At 38.6% G+C, this 19802-nt stretch overlaps 1 protein-coding gene across 1 annotated transcript; it reads left to right on the top strand.

Moving 5' to 3' along the window:
• Positions 1-6851: 6851 nt before the first annotated feature.
• On the top strand, positions 6852-9261 carry LOC104416122 (3-ketoacyl-CoA synthase 11). The gene is made up of 2 exons (XM_010027558.2): positions 6852-7685; positions 8470-9261. Exons 1-2 carry the CDS (start codon positions 6852-6854, stop codon positions 9259-9261), a joined length of 1626 nt encoding a protein of 541 aa, XP_010025860.2.
• The last annotated feature ends 10541 nt before the right edge of the window (positions 9262-19802 follow it).

Raw genomic sequence — 19802 nt, forward strand, 5'->3', positions numbered from 1 at the left:
CACGAAGGCTTTTAGATGTTATTACCTCTCTGAATGATAAAACTACGAAAAAATTCCTCAACTTATTACACTTATATCAATTCAATTTTAAATATTTTAATTTGGCCATTTACTCTTAAACCTTTTGACAATTTATCAACTTAGTCCATCAAGTCAATTTTGACTAGAATTCGTTGACGTGGACCTCAGCCATCTTATGTAACACCAATAGCATTGATGTGAATAATTTATAATTTTTTTATTTATTTTTCATTGATTTATTTATTTATTTTTTCTTTTTATATTCTATTATTTTCATTGTGGCCGGTGAGCATCATGGCCCTCATTGGTGGCAAGTGAGAGTCGCCACACTTTAGTCTAGGTGAGCCCTCACTATTTTTGGCGAGGGATGACCCTCGCCTGACTATGGGGGTGGAGCCCTTGCTAGGCGATAAGCTTACAACATGCTCATAACCTTAAAAGAGGATTTTTCCATGATATTTTGCCTATCTAAATTACTAATTTCTATTTTGGAATTTATCTAGATAGATATTTTGATGAATGATGTGGAATTATTTGAGTTCGTTAAATGAGACATGTTAAAAATATGAAAGGAAGCCCTATCTTACACACAATCCTTTATCTACAAGATGAGTGGAAAAATTCCATATACTCAAGGTAAAGAGTGATGAGAGACATTTAATTTCTCTATCTTAAACACTATAGGAAAACTGTTGTTTAACCCATTTGAGCTTGAGTATTTGGAAAATTCTTTTAGATTACAGTTGTCTAGAACCACCCAACATTGCACTAGAATGGAGGTAGGGTTGGCATTATAATGTGAGAAAAATGGATTAAACTTTCTTGCCCTAACTTATATCAATCATTGAGTGTCTTTATTGTAGGTGATCTCAAACGAGAATTTAAGTGCCTTAAGATGATGAAAATCATTTCTTTTTTCTATTGTGTACATTCTTATACTTTGCATAGCCCAACTAAGCCTACAAATTCATTTCCCAAACCAATTGGTGATCATCCCCTATGCCTGAGCAAGGCACATGAGTTACCACAGTGAATCAACATGATCCAAAGAGTCAATTGAAGATGAATACCTCGAGAAGCCAAAGTGTTGAACTATTCAAGAGCCAATGGAAATGCGATTGAGAGTGTGATAAGTTTGTGAATTTTTTGCAAGAAAATTCCAAAAGAAATAAGAGAAAATTCCACGATATGTGTAAAAATCTTTTTATTAAACTAATTTTATGAGTTTTAGAATTTAATTGCACTTTTTAAAAATTTAGTATTTTTTTTTTTATGACCCTAGAACCCCCGTACAGTCGGCAACCGGCAAGGTAAACTAGGGGCGGCACTAGCCCAGGACCCAATGAAAATTTAGTATTTGATTGCACTTTCATGATAATTTTTAGGACTCGATTGTACTTTTGTTATAAATTTTAGGACTTAATTGTATTTTTTGAAAGTTTTAGGATTCAATTATACTTTTGTTATATCAAACGCAAATTATTCACCAAAAGAAAAATATTATACTTTTGTGATAAGTTATAGGACTTTTAGTGTACTTATTTCAATTTTTGTTAAGTAGTGCTCACCGTCGAGGTGATCGAGTGTTTTAACTATTTATGGATATCCAAATGCTTCTTTTCCAATCCTCTTTGTTGGCGTGGGTGCTTGCTTTAAAAAACATTTGAATATCTGTAGATCATCTAGGAGTTGGATTAGTCTTTTCCAGAATTTGATGATTCTTTAGAAATTGTATTCGTATCCAAGTGTGCTTTCCCGGATTTCCAGATAAGTAGTGGCAGCTATGTACTCTATCTTTGTATTAGCATCTGCATTTTCATTACACATCATTGCATTTTGAAAGATGGGTACAGGCTCATTGAAATTTATCCCTCCAACAAAAATAGTCAATACATTGCATTTGCACGACCAAAATTTAGGTATTATTTATCTTCAAATTAAACCTTCACGAGCACATTTTCAAAGAGGGACAATTGTTGATACCTAAATTTTGGTCATTCTTCTTAGTCATTTCTTAAACTAAACATGCAATTTCTAAACAATAGGTGAACTAATTCTATGTGACACGCTTTTTTTAGGTTTTTTTTTTTTTTTAATTCGGAATTAAAATTGCCTAATAATTAAACATGCAATTTAAATTAAGGAAAAGAAAATCGTATCTTAGGAATGCGGTCAGATTGGACAATTTCATTATCATGAATTATATTTTGAGTATGAGATTAAAATGGCAATTTTCCGTGTAATCACAAATTATATTTAGGGCGTGAGATCGGATTAGCAATTATAATACGTTAGGAAATTAGTTGCTCAAGATTTTGGATAAGATAATATATCTAGGAATTCAATCATATGCATCCACAATATTTTAAACAAGGAAATAAAATTTTCGAAAATCAAATTAGGCAAGACACCTAATCTGAATATTTGTTTTCAAATTTGGATCGACAGATGGTGGCTCGCGAATCACGATCGGGACGGTGACCAGCGATGGTGCCTTGGTATCACAGCGATGGACTCACGGCGGTATGGACTTATGGGTGAGAGGTGGTGACGATGCAAGTGACTGTCAGACGGCGGGAAGCACCAGGGATCCGGCAAGAAAAATCACCAAAGGCACGGAATTGTTTTGTTGAGTTTCTAGTATCATGATTAACTCGGTTGAGCACGTCGGGGACCAGTCACTCTTTTCCGCTCCAACTCTTTATACTTTTCTGTTTATTTCTTCCTCTGGGAAGGTCCAGCCGATGGAATGCTCCTGAGGATCTCCTACCCTGACATTCTTATTTAAATCTTCAATTCACCACCCAACTTTTGTCCTCTTCTCTTCTATCGACTCTCGATCACTGACTGTGCAGCGGTGTGGGACGGACCGAGGTTTCGTGGACACCAGAGAAGACAAAAAACTTGCTGGTCATAAGAGAGATCTTCAACAAACGCGTCGGAGATGCAGGAGCCCGCCAGGACTGCTTTAATGCTTGCTGGATTCGCTGGACTTCTTGGCTGAGCAGCTCTCAGTGGCAGGTCCAACAGCAACTGGTCGAGATTGAAAGTTCGGCAACGGTGCAAGGAGGGCAGCAGAGAATCACCAAGGGCTCGCGGTGCAACAGGGACCAGTGACGGTGCAAAGTGCAGGCGTTGCAGCTTGTCGATGGGGCTTCGTAGCAGCAGCGCTTTCGTCAGCACAGCAGGTCGTCGGGATGGAGCAGTGATAGCAGTAGGTGGCGCCTGAGTGTACACACCGCCAGATAAATTTCAATGGGTTTGGCCTAATTTTGTTTTTTGTTTTGGTAAGGTAAGATTGTTATTAACTTTTAACCAAAGGGAACTTTACAAGAAAGAGATCTCGGCAACCCTTAGTCAAACTTTATACTCTTGGAGACAAACAAGTCAAAAAGAGTGAAAGGGTGCCGCGAGTAAAAAAGGGAAGGGGGAACCAACAAAGAGGCAACCCTTAGTCAAACTTTACAAGGAAATATTTGACACCTTGGAAGAGAAAATAGAGGGATCAAGTCTCCAAATTCTTTGAATCCTCTTGTTCCTAGGCGTGTTCGTAATGAGGCTGAACGACATAGCCTTGTCCTTCACGTCTTTAATGAGATGCTTCTTCAAGGTAGGCACGAACAGGACCTGGTCCCAGAAGAAGATGTTGTTCCCCGTCTTCCATATTAGGTGACACAGGGCCCAAAAGCAAATTGAGCAATACACTAATGGAACCCATTGCCAGATAGGAATTTGTTGGCCCAAATTAGATTTTCCAGCCACAAGCTATTTTGCCAAGGGAGGTTACACTGAGGAGCCCAAAAAAAAAAAAAAAAAAAAACAAGGCTAGTAGTAACATGACAACAAAAAGATAGATGATCAATAGAATTTGGTCTTAGATTGCAGAAGGCACAAGATCCCTCTGCAATCCTACCATAGGAGAGTAGAAACATGAGTGGACAACCGGTTTTTGGTGATAAGCCAGAGGTGAAAACAGTAGTGAGGGGTTAGTGTCTAATTTTTGTGCACTCTTGTCCAAGAAACTTAATTAAGCTCAAATTTCCACTTACTATAAGCCCATCAGCTGCCGGTTCAATACTAATGTAATATGCTCCTAATATTTATATGCAGTTAACTAACATTTTTGCTAGGGACTAAAATTTTGTCCTTAATTTTCTGTGCAAATAATAACTAATTGGATTATCAAAATTGAAGTGTCAATAATGAACAAAACCGATTGAGCTTTAAAGTGGTTCTTGAATTCAATCAAACTCTTATTCGATAATTCCTGACCTTTAGCGAAAACCCGACTTAATGGAGGTTATAAAGATCCCCTCTTGGCAGAGCAAGAAAGAGGAGGGACGTGCAGAAATTTTTTGAGAAAATGGCGAAGCTCTCTTCCTTGGCAGTAAAATTTCAGCAGGCAGTTTCACTAAATCAACAATTGCGCTGTTGGATTGTGCTCAAAATTTATGGAGAGTATGGCAAGGCATTATTTTTAGATTTGTTTGGCGGGATTGGTGAGAAAATATCTGAAAGTACGTCTTTGACATAGAAAACTGAACCGGTCAGACTACTGGATCAAGACAAGACAGCTCAACGTGCAGCCTCGCAAAAACGGTGAGCATGGGTTTGTTCTAGGTTAGAATGCGTTGAAATTTAAGGAGATCTTAATGACGCATACTTCTTCATCCTCACCAAAGGAATCTCATTAAACATTTAGAGACCTAGGGATTTGACCAAGAGCTACCAACTCTCATCGAGCCCAATCCTTGGTCATGATTCACACCAACTCTGGTGGTCAGCTCTTCCTATGTGCCCAACTGCTGCTGAGGTCTCCTCATTGTCATCGCCTTTATTGTCGTAGCCTCACTGCGGTACCGCCGCTTGCCCTTTGTCGTCAAACTTTCCTCGCCGATTATCTTGGATCAAGTCCAATTTAGGTAATTTCTTCAACTAAATCCAATTTAAATATTTGATTACCTAATTTGGATTACTTGGTTCTCATTTGATTTGGTATGAAATTATTGGCATCGCCAAAATAGGAAATTTATATTTTTTGAGACATGCATAATTATGATAATTGGGGTTTCAATCTTTAAGACTTAAGATTGGATCCTTGAAATTATTTTATTTCCTGTTTTGAATCGTGGAAAATATTTGATTATGTGAGCTTAAATATTGCATACCACTAAATTAGGAACTTTTCCTGTTTTGAAAAATACAAAAAAAGTATTGCATTGCATGTTAGGATTGATTGCTTCTGTATAGTTTCTAACTTGGAATTGCATATTTAGTAACCATGTAGTTAATTAGAAAATTACTTAATTTAGATTAGGATGTAAGTAAATTATTTCCTCGTTTAAAATAGGTAACTACATATTTTAAGTAGTTTTCTATTGTAGTTTAAAAGAAGACCACAAAAAAAAAAAAAAACATGCATATATCATACAGAATTAGTTGCATCATTGCCATGTCATAATTCCCATGTCAAGATATCAAAGAATTAGATTGTGTCATATTAGAATTATATTATATATAGACCGCATCTAGATAATCCATATCACATGTCATTAGTTAGAATAGCATCACATAGACACAACCTAGAATCAACTTGCATATCATGAACTGCATATAGTTTAATCTTTTATTGAACAAGAAAATCCAAAAAGAAATAATCATCATTGCAACTAAAAATAATGTTTATGGCATGCGATTTTTTTTTTAATTGACATCTTGCAAATATTGGAAAATTAATCATAGTGAGATTATGCTTTGTTTAGTGTATTGAGGTTTGCCTTGTTTCTAGCAATTTATTTAGTGTTGCATTAATTTATTGTGTCCTTGTATGATCACTCATTGCATGTTAGTGGTTTAGGATTAAAACTTGCCAAGACTAAAAACTAATTTTTTTTTGAAAATAAAGAGAAATGGTAGTGAAAGAGAGTTAGATTAATCTATAAATCTTTGGTTCATAAAAGTAAGGTGAATTCCTGCATCTTACTTGGGTTACTAATCGACCCACAATAGATCAGTGACAACACATAATTGAATTGAACTAATTTGCATGTTAAAATGATTGTATCAAAACCCTAAAGTTTCGATGGATATGAAGTTGGGAGAGTGGGCACTAAGTCTTTGGCGTAGTGGTTTACCTCTGGAAAGGTCCTCCTAGTCCTACCATTTATGATAAATGGGGACACTGGGCAACCTCATCCATCCATAGAGTTCTCAATCCGATTCCTCTCACTTTCTTTCATTCATTTATTGATTTCCTTCTTTATAAGTATTATTGCTCAACAACACTTTCCTCGCGGAGCTTGTTTGCATATATTCAAATTCATATCATCAAACCGATTCCCTCGTGAGAGAAACTGTCAAGATATATAGAACTATCTTTCACATCATAATTTGACAACTCAAACTTTTAGAGCAAATGGTTATTAGTGTAATCTCAAATAATTTATATTCCATTCAATCGACTTGGGCCCTCGTCATCCTACGGTCCCTTTAAACTAGCTGGACACATGTACCATTTACATGGTATAACTTCTCTCTCTCATCTCTCAACTATCTGGAAACATGTACCGTTTACATGGTATAACTTCTCATTTCTCCTCCACGCTCTCCACGCACTCTCTTTAAATCCATCCCAAACATTCCTCAATCTTTCCCATGCATTGCTAAGACTCTATCTCTCTCTATCTCTTTCTCTGCCATTTTCTTCCGTTTGCTTTTGAAACACCAAGTTCTTGTCCTCTGATATTCTTCAGGGAGCTCCTCTGAAGGAGAGACAAGAAACCTCTGAAGCTGCAAACGTCTTGTCTTTTCCGCAATAGGGTCCTTCGGAAATGGCCAACCAACAAGAACAGACCAGTCGACAAAACCCAGATCAAACGGTCCCCGTCTCAGTTGAACCTCGAAGCCAAGACTCGGACAGACCATTGAACCACAACCTCCCAGATTTCCTCTTATCAGTGAGGCTCAAGTACGTGAAGCTCGGCTACCACTACCTCATCTCTAAAGCCATATATTTACTCCTCGTGCCACTCCTTGGCATCTCCTCGGCCCACCTGTCAGCCCTCACGGCCCGAGACCTAGCCCAGCTCTGGAACCAACTCAGGTTCAATCTCATTACCGTCGTGCTCTGCTCAACCCTCATGGTATTTCTGGTCACTCTGTATTTCATGACCCTACCCAGAAAAGTCTACCTCGTCGACTTTGCCTGCTACAAGCCTGACGACTCTGCCTGCCACAAGTCTGACCCGGCTCGGATATGCACCCATGAGACCTTCATGGAGCGGTCGGAGCTCACGAACGTCTTCACCAAGGAGAATCTTGCTTTTCAGCAGCGGATCCTCGAGCGGTCCGGGCTGGGGCAGCGGACATACGTGCCTGAAGCTGTGCTTCAGGTTCCACCGAACCGGTGCATGGCAGAAGCACGGGCAGAGGCTGAGGCCATCATGTTCGGGGCTGTGGACCAGCTGCTGGCCAAGACCGGGGTCAAGGCCAAGGACATAGGGATCCTTGTCGTGAACTGTAGTGTGTTCAACCCGACGCCGTCGCTGTCGGCGATGATCGTGAACCACTACAAGCTCAGAGGGAATGTGTTGAGCTACAATATTGGTGGGATGGGTTGCAGTGCTGGATTGATTTCGATCGACCTTGTTAAGCAGTTATTACAGGTTTTATTTCTGTTTTCCTCTCTCTTTTTCATATTGAAATTATAGGTTTCATTTTATGAACAACCTTAGTGCTATCCAAGCAGACAAGGAATGAAAACTTTCATTTAAGAAAAAATTCTAAATATAAATTGGGCAATAGGAATTGTATTAGGTTCACTACCGCAGGCCATTTTATGTTGATAGTGTGTCATGTAATTTTAAAACCATTTCATAAAAATTAGAATCAGGACAGGAAAATAAAAGAAGCATTGTTAGCATAACAATCTTTGAGCTAATGTGAGAATAATGGCTAATTGTGAATCACAAATTCTCGAAAGAATGGACGCAACAACAATTTATAATTATTTGTTATTTGATTTTTGTGATCTAAAATAGACTATTATTCTCGTAGTAAATTAAAGATTGTGACCCAAGTGGTGCAAATAGTAAATTTTCACGTATTTTATTTCCCTAGACTACGCTTTGGTTGGTTGGGAAGTGGGAGTTAATGAGTGGTTTGAACTCAGAACCTAGATGTCGTCGAACAAAATGATCCACTGATAAGTCAATTCAAGATTCATTATGCCACAAAATATAGCTAGAGTTGAAATAGGACTTTTCACATTTACGAATTCGATAATTGACAACGGAATTGAACATGAGCTTTGTAAATTCTCATTACTATCTATTCTATCTACTAGGCACAATAGTTTCTAGACTTTCTTACTAGGGAAATTTAATTTTGGTCTCATGAAAATGAAACTTGGGTCTAATCGTAATACTTCTCTGATGAATCAATCACCAGGTAAATCGTAACTTTTATGCTCTAGTGGTCAGCCTCGAGAGCATCACCCTCAACTGGTACTTTGGCAACGACCGATCGATGCTCGTCTCGAACTGCCTCTTCCGGATGGGCGGCGCAGCGATCCTCCTCTCCAACCGGTCCTCCGACCGCCGCCGCTCCAAGTACCAGCTCATCCACACTGTGCGCACCCACAAAGGCGCAGATGACAAGAGCTACAACTGCGCGTTCCAACGAGAGGATGATAAGAAGATCATCGGCGTGTCGCTTTCCAAGGACTTGATGGCAGTTGCCGGGGAAGCCTTGAAGACCAACATCACGACCCTCGGCCCATTAGTGCTCCCGATGTCGGAGCAGCTCTTGTTCTTCGCCACCTTGGTCGCGAAGAAGGTGTTCAAGATGAAGAGTAGGCCATACATTCCTGACTTCAAGCTGGCCTTCGAGCATTTTTGCATCCACGCTGGAGGTCGAGCGGTTCTTGATGAGGTACAAAAGAACCTTGAGCTCACCGATTGGCACTTGGAGCCATCACAAATGACTCTATACCGATTTGGGAACACGTCGAGTAGCTCACTGTGGTACGAATTGGCCTATTCGGAGGCCAAAGGAAGGATTAGGAAAGGTGATAGGACATGGCAGATTGGTTTCGGGTCCGGATTTAAGTGCAATAGCACAGTTTGGCGGGCGCTCAGGACCATCGACCCAGTGAAGGAGAAGAATCCATGGATGGATGAGATTCATGAGTTCCCCGTCCATGTTCCAAAAGCAGTGTCCTTCGGATCTACCATGAAATAAGCGCATCGTTCGGGATTTCGCCAAGATAGGTGAGATTGATTCTGAAGGACACATAAACCCTTAATTATCCTTTTGCCTTGAGTTCTTGCACAAGCATCATTCTAGATCTACTTGAGATTAAACTTTTCTTCGCCTGAATCGATTCCTGAAAGAAGTGTGCATTTAGCTGTTGTAATTGTCTATATGACCGGTCAAAGCATGTTTTCTATGGCTGGATTACTTGAAGAAACTATTGTGCTGTTCACCTATATTGCATAGTAAAATCGAGACTTCGAACTTTATATTCCATGAAGGCTTTTAGATATTATTACCACTCCAATCCTTACTTGTTTCAATGCAAGAACTAACCTAGAAACCTAAAGTCAAACGGCAATTTATATTGGTTGGTTAGACGACCGTCTGTCGTTTTTTTACACGGGACAAAAAATATCAAGGGTGAACCAAAGGTCCGAACCGCAGACTGCGTCTTATGTGCAGAAACTCATTTAGACCGTGGAATCAATTAGACAATCCCCTATAACGTGATTATATATGGTGTTTAGGTGAATAATCGACAAGTACTTCTAATTGGTTTTTTTAAAACCTTTTCTTAGAAGTAAAGTTTCTCAAATATTTTATTTAGAGACGCCGAAAGTTGATATTATCACCAACTATTTTTATTTTTGAAGAAGTGGTTGGTAAAAGATTCGAGCTTAATGCCACGATGAATGTGAACTATATGCACTTTCCCTTTCACCGGTTTTATTGAAGTTTGACACTTGATGGAGACACAGATACGGTCGTTTGACTATCATTGACTAAAATGGAGAGTTTCCAAAGGGTAAAATAAATTAAGAAACAAAAGGATCAAATCAAGAAAGTGATATGGAACAGTAGAAAGGGGAATGACAAGGTAAATTAGAATCTACAGTCATTACGATATATTCAGGAACGATTAGGTAATTTTCTCCCTGTTATACCTATTGAGTTTCCTACGACAATTGTTGGAATTCAAGTGAAATCCTTACTTGTGAATGAATGATGGATAGGTATGTTTGGAACTTTTAATTGTGGAATATGACGTCATTATTCCTCGTATTAGTTCCTACATAATAATAATATTAATCATAATTACAATACTAGTAATAATAAGTCATTGGGATAGCGTTATACGTGGAATTACTTTTTTAGTATTGACTGAATCCATAGTAGAAAAGATTCTCCTTATTTTCCCAGCCTAGCCTGTTCGTATATATTTAGCTTTTACAAGAAAAAAAGTTCCTTAGTAAATAACATAATGTTACTTAATGTTATCATGGCATGCATAATTTTAATTTCAAAATATTGGTTACACATGACATGAGAATAGTTAGTGCATTGAAAAGCTGCATAACTTCCAAATTGGCTACTTAATAAGGGTCTCACGATCCTTTTTTTAGTCCTTAGGGTTCATTTTTTTTGGAGTCCTCTCAGTAACAAAACCTCATCAATAATATCAATAGGTAATAAATATAGCAATTACTAAAAGTAGAAATAACGGTTGATAGGTCCATACATTACAATAGTTGACCTAAATTAACAGTATAAACAATAATTCATAGATTTAAGAAATGACAATTGCTAGTGGTAGGAAACTAGTTTATAATAGGGAAAATGACAAGAATAGTCCTTGAGCATTGAACTTTACTCTAATGTGTAATGTGCAATGTGGTCCATGACCTTTTAATTTGTTCAATGTGGTTCATATACTTTAGCCAACATGCAATATCGTTCTTTAACTTTTAAATTTAGTACCTATTCAATTTAGTCTTAAGAATATATAAAAATGTTAAATGTTGTCTCTGAACTTGAATTAATGAGAGAAAAACATTAAATATTTTTATAGAGTTTACTGTTTCGGGTTTGAGATTTGTTAACTAATATTTTGTGGTAACCAAGATTCCCCCCAACAAAAAAACCTCTTCCCTCTTTTGAAAATCTTTTGTAGGCTCACCACTTTAGTTTTTAAAGCCGAGAGCCTACTTACTTTGATTTTCTTTTTGTTTACTTTGATTGCTTTTTCTTTCCTCTCATGATTTGTTTTGAGACTTTGTGTGTGTGAATAAATTTCTACAATTGATCTTGGGTTAACATGGAGATCAAGTTGACCATTTGTGCTATCAATAGCCATCCATGAGGATATTCATGATGTGGCTTCACAATCTCTTTGAAATTAGGCCGCCCTCTTGTTTTGATTTATATTTAGGTCTAGATTTAGGGATTTTACTCTCTCGAACTATATATAGATATAGATTTGGGAGTCCTTTATAGCTACTTGATCTGTGTTCTTTCAACATAGTGATGTTGGTGTCTTTGCACAATTAGGGTGATGAGGATGTTGAATCTAGGTATGTACTATAAATTGTTGCAAATGGAGTTATAGATCTCAGCATGTGCTCATCAATAAATCTAATAATCGGCTGTCGAAAGTTTACTGTAACAGATCTATTCTTGAGGGATAAGAGTGTGCTTTTAGCTGCAAATTATGCTTTGTTATTTAAATTCTAGCATTTGCTTTGTTCTGCAGTTATTTGAGATTTGCTAGACTTGAAATCTTCTATGTATCTCTTGAGTATCATTCTAAAAATTGAACGAATTTTTTTTTTTGAAAAAAAAAATCAAAAGGTGAAAAGAGAAAAGACTATTGTTATTGCAATAATGCAAGGCTATGCCTAACATCATTCCTGAATGACACTGATTAAGAATCGATCAAACTTTTATGTCCCTCCCCCTTTTGTGCATGAAAAGCCAGCTTCAAGTTAATTAGAGGTTTCCAAAATTAATGGCCCCCATTTGGGACAATTAATGTCACTTTCCTAAATCAGCAAGTAACATTTGATATCATTTAAATCTAGCGTCGATAAAGTAAATAGTCAGTCTCTATTAAAAAGGGTCTAGTCAATTAGCAATTTAAGAAAGTCGAGCTCTACCAACGAACCTAATTTGTTGGTAAAACCAACAATTTTGCTGCTATAGATACTCGCGATGAGAATAGCTTTGTCACCACCTTTCGTTGATAAGTGAAGTTGCATAAGCATAGTTCTTGGGGACGAATTCATATGATTGCCATAGCATGGTGAAAGTAAGATTCATTGCCAAAAGGTTGTCTATCGCAATGAAAACATATAATAGTGTAAGTAAATAAGGGTCTAGAAGGATTTGAACTCAAAAGCTCATGTTTTCATAACCATCGATGAAAGTCAATTGCTTTTCTTGGATCTCCAGTGGTGAAATTATAATTTTCACTGACTACTTGGTTTAAACATTGAAATATCAAATTCACTTAGTAGTCACAGCTCATATTTAAATTGATGTAAAGAAGTACAAAAAAACATGTGTATTATTGTGCCACAATTTGGAAATGAGTGTTGACACCTAATCTTTGTTTTCAAGTACATAAAAAAAAAATAGAGAAAAAGAAAAAAAAACAACAAAAAAAAAAAGAGGAAAAATGCCTCTTTTTCCCTTGTGCAGCGCAAGCCCGTTTCCCCTTTGGCCTGGCTTACGCCAGCCCTCCCCCTCCTCTGTCTTCGCGCAAGAAACCCTAGAGAACAGGGAGGCAGACAAAGAAAAAGGGGGGAAAAGCCAGAGAGTTAGGGGGAGAGAGAGAGCTCGGCAGAGGGAGAGGGAGAGAGAAAGGAAGGAAGAGCAACAGCAGAGGGCAGCGGCGGCGCTGTCCGGCGCCGTCCGAGCCGCTGCCCTCCGAACGCCGTCCCCTGCGGCCCGAAGCTGCGACGCCGTCCGACCCTCCGCCTGCAACCCAACGCCGGCAGCCGAGCCAGCGAGCATCACCGCTGCTTCGCGCCCCCCGAAGTCGCGACGCCGCCTCTGCCGGCCCCGCTCCGCCCATCTCTGCCACATCGACGCTGCTGCCGTGACTTGCAGCAACCCAAGAGCACCGCCACACCCCCGTGATGCCAAAGCAACCCGCGAGCTCGCTTGCAGCGCCTCCGCCGTGCCTCCACTTGTAGAACCCGACGCCGTCCGAGCCGCTACGCCTCCGCCGTGCCTCCCCTTGCTACACCCGCGACTCCGGCTGCTCGCTGCCTCCCTGCTGCCCATCCGAGGAGCGTCCGAGCCGCCGCCCTCGCCCCTGACGCCGTCCGAGCCGCCGCCCTCCTGCCCGATGCCGTCCGAACCGTTGCTACGCCCGCCGTCGCGCCTCTGCCCGACGCCTACAACCCGCGTCGCCGCACCTCCGCCCGTCTTCGCCAGTCACCGCCGTGCTCCGTCTCGCCTGTAGCCCTCCGAGCGCCGACGCCGCTATCCGCCGCATCGCCACTGTGGTCAAGCCCATCACCGCCGTCGACGTCCCAGCTAATCCCTCTGGCGCCGCGGATCACTGAACCCGAGATTTCCAGAATTCAGGTCGCGTGAGTCGGGCCGGGTCCAGTCAACCGGGTAGAGTTTTGGGCGTATTGGGCCGGGTTTGGGCTGTTTTTGCATGTGGGCTTTATTTCAAAAAAAATGTAGGCCAGGCTGGGCCTGCAATCAGTCCCAGCCCGGCTGGTTTTGCTGGTTTGGGTCCCGCGGCCCAGTCCGGTCCGGGTTCGGGCCGGGCCCATGCCCTTTTCGTCGACCCGGGTCGGACCCGACCCGGGGATCCGACCCGGTTCGGTTTAAATATATTATATTATTAGAATATTAAAATAATATTTTTAAAAATTTTAAAAATTATAAAAAAATTATTAAAAAGATTAAAAATTTCGAAAATCCAAAAAATATAGGTTTTGATTAGAAATGACCTTGTATTGCTTTTATAGTATATTTAGGTCTTTAATTGCTCGTATGTTGATTATATAGCATGTTCAATTTAAATATTTAGTTATGTTTATGGATATTTAATTGCAAGTGTTCAATTTTATTGCAATTAGGATCTTGGTGGCTATGATTGTTACTTGCGCACCCGCATGATCACATAACATGTTAGTGGATAAGTATAAAATCAATCCAAACTACCTGTAATGAACAAAATTATGTACCAAAATAGTACTGGTTAATTAGTGTAATCAAGTACTCGACCCTAGATTCTCTAGTTACGTAGGAAGTGGGTATAGTTCCATACCTCACTTGGTTTCTAGCTCACTCCAATAGTCTAGTGGCGATTCATTTTTGCAAAATTCCCAAAAAAGTACTCCAATGTCACGCGGGTATGAGCTTGGGAGAGTCCGCGCCTAATCATGGGCCTTAGGTCCGTTCTTTAGGCAATATCCCATAAACCTATTCTCTCCCCCCAAGAGTAGGTCGCGACAATGAGCTCAAAAAATTATTTTTGATCTGCATTGACATACTAAGATAAAACATTTTCTTGCTTTATATAATATATAATATCAATACTCTTACATCTGAAACATGTGGAGAATCAGGCACATTATTTATATTTAAAACCTTTCAAAAACTTTTGCTGATAAATCTGTGTTTTGTAAAATTTAAGGGGCAAGTTGCAACACTTGATATTGGGAAAGCAAGAGCACAAAATACAGTTGACATTTTATGAAATCCAAACAGGAACTAAATAGTGCCAAGAAAATCTAAAAACAAATAATTTTGAGCAAATAATTTTGACAATTTTTTTTTTTATATATATAACGATGAGACAAGCATTTCCCATTATCTGAGGGAGTTGTCAAACTATTATATTTCTAATTAAGATAAATTCAACATCAAAAGAGCTGTAGTGCTGAGTGTGGTTGTCCAATGATAAAAGAAGTACACTATCTTTCACGAGATTATAATTATGAACCATGCGGTAAGCGAATGGCCAACTTGTACCTTGGAAGTATGTTGCGTCATGCGGAGAGATTTTCATGCTACTCTCACGGGTGGATCAATTAATTGTAGCTTAAATCAAACATTTCATAGCAGGTGGGTAATGTTTAGAGTTGATAGTTATACCGGTTGCTCCTCCCAATTCTTATTATCAAGAGAGAACTAAAGAAACCAAAAGGTGTTCCTTTTTTAACTTAATTTTCTGTCTTATATGAGAGTTTCCTCACTAGAATATAACAGACATTTGACTCCGAGAAAGATCTTCTACCAATCAAATTGCCCGGCTTCGATTCCATTGAGAGTAGTGGCCAATTGGCTTGGGTGGACACTATAGAATATTATAAAAGCAAATGGTAATTCAACTGCTTATAGTATAATAAACAAATTATTACTGAGGAAATTCTGGAACCACTTTGTGCTCGGAAGAACTAGGGGATGCCACGATAAAAAAAGTTCGTGCGGTTGAAAATATCTGCATTTTAATATAGTCTATCACTCTAGTACAAGTTGCAATATTCATGCATACTATTTTGACCGCTAATCATTTTGTCGCGAAAAATTGGATGTTCTGGACATGTGGACCAATGACAGGACACCGATAAGTTGCCAAATAAGCCCTAGTCAGACCACTAGAAATAGAGTTTTAGATTTTGGTGTCAACATCACAAATTACACATCACCTATTCTCCAACGTACAAGGGCTTTCTTGTGAACATGGCTTGTTGGCAAGCGAGAGCTAATGAATGAGGCAAAGACAAGAATGGCATCCTTTTCTTTCTTGATCTTCCAATGCGCTCGACATCATATCAGGGTCAAGTTTCAATTTTTGAGCCTTATTAAAAAAATCAATTTAATTAGTACATTGTTTTGATCTATCTCCACTTCCCAATAGTTTTTCAAATGATTTTATTCTAATTTGAACGCATGAAAGGTTGCGAAAAAATCTAATGTCACTTTGGATTTGTGTATGTTTGCTACTTTATCTATTACCTTTAACTTCTTCTTTTTTATCTCGATCGATCCTTCCCGCAAATGCACTATTTAGTGGAAGAGGAATCTTAATAGCCAAGTAATGATGCCCTAACATTATGAAGAAATCGATTAACGTGTCCCTTTATCGTTGGAGATTAAATTAGATTTATCATTTTGTAACCATCTAATATTATGTGGCATATGGAGCTTTGTAGTTTACAAAGAAACTAAGAAAAAAAATTGTGGCAATTTCACTTGGTTTTCAGGAGTTGATTGATTGCACCGACTTATTTACAACTCAGCAAAATCTCCTATAATTGGTTAAATGTGTATGTGAAAGTACATTAAGAAAGACTTGGTTTAACCACTCATGAGTTAATTGAGGTGGGTCATCACTTTAGATTTATGCTAAATATTTTTAATATCACTGTTTCGGGGTTGAGATTTATTACCTAATATTTTGCGGTAGACAAGATTTCCTCCCCCGAAAAGAAGCTCTTCCCACTTTTGAAAATCTCGTGTAGGCTCTCAGCTTCAATTTTTGAAGCCGAGAGCTTACTTTGATTTTCCTTTTGTCTACTTTGATTGTTTTTTCTTGTGTCTTGATTTGTTTTGGGAGTTCGTGTGTGTGGATAAATTTCCACAACTAATCTTGGGTTAATGTGGAAACTAGCTTGAAGATTTGTCTAGTCGACAACCACCAATAAGGATATTTATAACATGGCTTCACAACCTCTTCAAGATTAAGCCACTCTCTTCTTTTGATTAACATTTAGATTAAGATAAGGGGATTGTACTATCTCGAACTAAATCTAGATATACATTTGGGAGTTCCTTACAAGTACTTGATCTGCATTCTTTCAACATATTGATGTCAGTGTCTCTCTACGGTTATAATGATGAGAAACTATTGTTATTGCAATAATGCAAGGCTGTGCCTAAACATAATTCCTCATATGACTACGATTAAGAATTGATTAGACTCTAATGTCGCTCTCCCTTTCGTGCATGAAAAGCCAGCTTCAATTTTATTAGAGGATTCCAAAATTAATGCCCCCATTTGGGACAATTAATGTCACTTTGCTAAATCAGCAAGTAACATTTGATTCCATTTAAATCTAGTGTCAATAAAGTAAATAGTCAGTCTCTATTTAAACATTGTTGAAAATGACTTTTGCTTCTGTTTAAAGGCCAAGTAGAGATCTTCCCTGTCACTACACCTATAAGGAAAGATATAGAGTCCTTGTCAGCACAATTAAACGTGCGAATCTTTTCCGAAGCATTATTCGACATCCCTGGAGCCTAAGCTGACTGAAGTGCTTTATGTGGCTACAATTCACAATACTTTATGTTTTTCTATGTATTTCTGAGATCTGATTTTTCTTCGTGCATGATAAATAGACATAGGAGCAATTATTTCAAAGTGATGAAAAGCCAACTGGAATTTAATCATCATCCCTCATATGAATTAAGATAACAAAAGTGAAGGAGAATGATTAGACCGTGTTTAATCATTCGGACATGAATTAGATTTGAATAAGATAAAGATTTTGGGGGCACTCATGATAAACTATCTACCATTTGGTACAACACGGGATATCACAACAAACATAGTAATGAAAGTAGAGCTTAAAATTCATTAAAAGAACAGAAAAAATCAGGGATTGAGGACTCTAGAATCTAATTGTGCTGATCACTACAAGCCCCTGCCATCGTGGTGGTCAGCCCAACGACCATGTGGGGTTAGTGTCCGTCAGGACCATCACTTGAGGCCACTGCAACTGAAATCGGGAGTCCAAATCAAGATCCAGGCCTTTATGTGTACTTGACCTGCACATATTGTCGAGGACAGCCACTTTGACAGTGGTGTCATGTGTCGTCAAGGTGGTCGACCACCAAGACGACTTTGAAAGTGGGGACAAAACTGGGGCAGGGCACCAAGAAATCTGAAACATCTGTAGAAACAAGGTCGCCGAATGCTGTGACCAAAGCTCAGTGGTTGCGAGCGTCGCCATTGCCCTTTTGTCTAATTTTTGAGGTTCTTTTAATCTATCCGCATGGTATTCGGACTTGTCTGGGCTTATCCTAGCATATAAGTATGCATCCAACCGCTACATAGATAAATTCTATACTATTTGGCTATTTGTCCAGGCAACTAAACACGCTCTTAGTATTTTGCACAAGGCCATAATGGTTAAAGTTTCCAATTGATGCAAACAAGACAATATCAGAATTTGTGAGATCCTCCATTTGGTAGATTGTTTGGGCTGGGCCGGGCCATCTGTTAACAGGAACCAAGGCATATGGAAAGCTCGTCCTGAAGAAATCTTGGCCCACCTATGTGCACGAATCTACATTGAATCTCATGGTATAATTAAATTGATTTTGTTAATAGAAATGCAGCCAATGACGGTAAATTTAGTTTAATAAATGTGAAACAATGATGCCCAAAAGTCTCAAGAAAATCATCTGCTTATTTCCACTTATGATCTACCCAATATGAAATCTTTTTTGGGCGCAATAAGAATTTGTGTTCTACGTTGATGTGTGCATGTTCCTCTCAGAGGCCCAAACAACATCAAATGCTTGATAATAATTTATAAAAAAAAAAGAAAAAAAAAGCATAGTTGTGATGGTTGATATTGACTTTTTTCATAGCATCTTATCTTGCCAAATAACTTGAAAATCTCAAGTCATTGAAAGACCCTTATGATCTTGCTCCACCACCTGGCCCATTTGAGTACCCATATAGTCAAGCCCACGAAGGTCATTTAGCAGCCACTTGTCGTCTCTTGCACGCGAGAAAATTATTGGAATGTACATGTTCTTGAGTATGATGACCTCAAAAGAAAAGGCAAGCGCCCTGATGATCCAAATACGAGTCTCGAGCAAGAAATACGAATACGCTTAGCATACGGGCATCTGTTGAAGGTGTTAAGAGTTGCCAAGCTTGTAGCTTGCAGATTAGAAACTTAGTGGACGCGGAGTTTTAACTTGAAAGGGGGCGCGTTAAGGAACTCAGCAAAATCTAAGTTCAGGAGGACCGAAGTATAAAGATCTCTCATGAAAATTTTAAAGGAGTGAAAAAATAAAATAAAAATTGATCGCACCATACAAAGCACATGGGTTAAATAATGTGTTAAAAACATTAGATGGGCAAAAATGATTCTTCACGTCATAACGTTTGTAGGAAGTTTCTGATGTATGTGTGCGGAAGAAGCCTCACATGGGAAAGAACAGAAGGAAAGTATTGAGTTCAAACATTATAGAATTAGAGTAAATTTTACTTAAGGACATGTGTTCTCAAGTGAACCTACGAGCATTGGATGGGCCTTACTTATATTTTATAATCGATCTCGGCTAGAATTAGAGTAAATGTTTTTTTGTATGATTGTGTCTGTTGAAAGTTGACCTCTCTGACTGTCCAATGATTTTCTTCATGGACAACATGCACCGTTCTAAGTTTTGAAAATTACCAAATAAATCCTAAACTTATTGTATTTTTATCAATTTAGTCATAAACTATATAATAACGCCAAATTAGTTATAAATATTTTCACATTTCGTCAATTAAGTTCATTTGATCAATTCAAACCAGAAATTTCCTATGTGGTACAGCTAATGCCGATGTAGACATTCTTTTATATATATATATTTTTCTTTTCGTTTCTTTACTTTTTGTTTTTTTTTTGGATTGAGAGTGGGGATACCCTTGTTGACACCGAGCAAGAGCATCACGAGCCTCACTTGATTTAAGCGAGGGATTGTGGCACCTTTGCCTG

The sequence above is a fragment of the Eucalyptus grandis genome, chromosome 8 (genome assembly GCF_016545825.1).
Source record: "Eucalyptus grandis isolate ANBG69807.140 chromosome 8, ASM1654582v1, whole genome shotgun sequence".
In the NCBI taxonomy this organism is placed as follows: domain Eukaryota; kingdom Viridiplantae; phylum Streptophyta; class Magnoliopsida; order Myrtales; family Myrtaceae; genus Eucalyptus; species Eucalyptus grandis.

Bases quoted from the DNA above. Each gene is read 5' to 3' on its own strand.
- LOC104416122 (XM_010027558.2), top strand. From the start codon at position 6,852: ATGGCCAACCAACAAGAACAGACCAGTCGACAAAACCCAGATCAAACG. The intron at 7,686-8,469 runs GTTTTATTTCTG...ATCAATCACCAG, and splicing joins TTGTTAAGCAGTTATTACAG to GTAAATCGTAACTTTTATGC.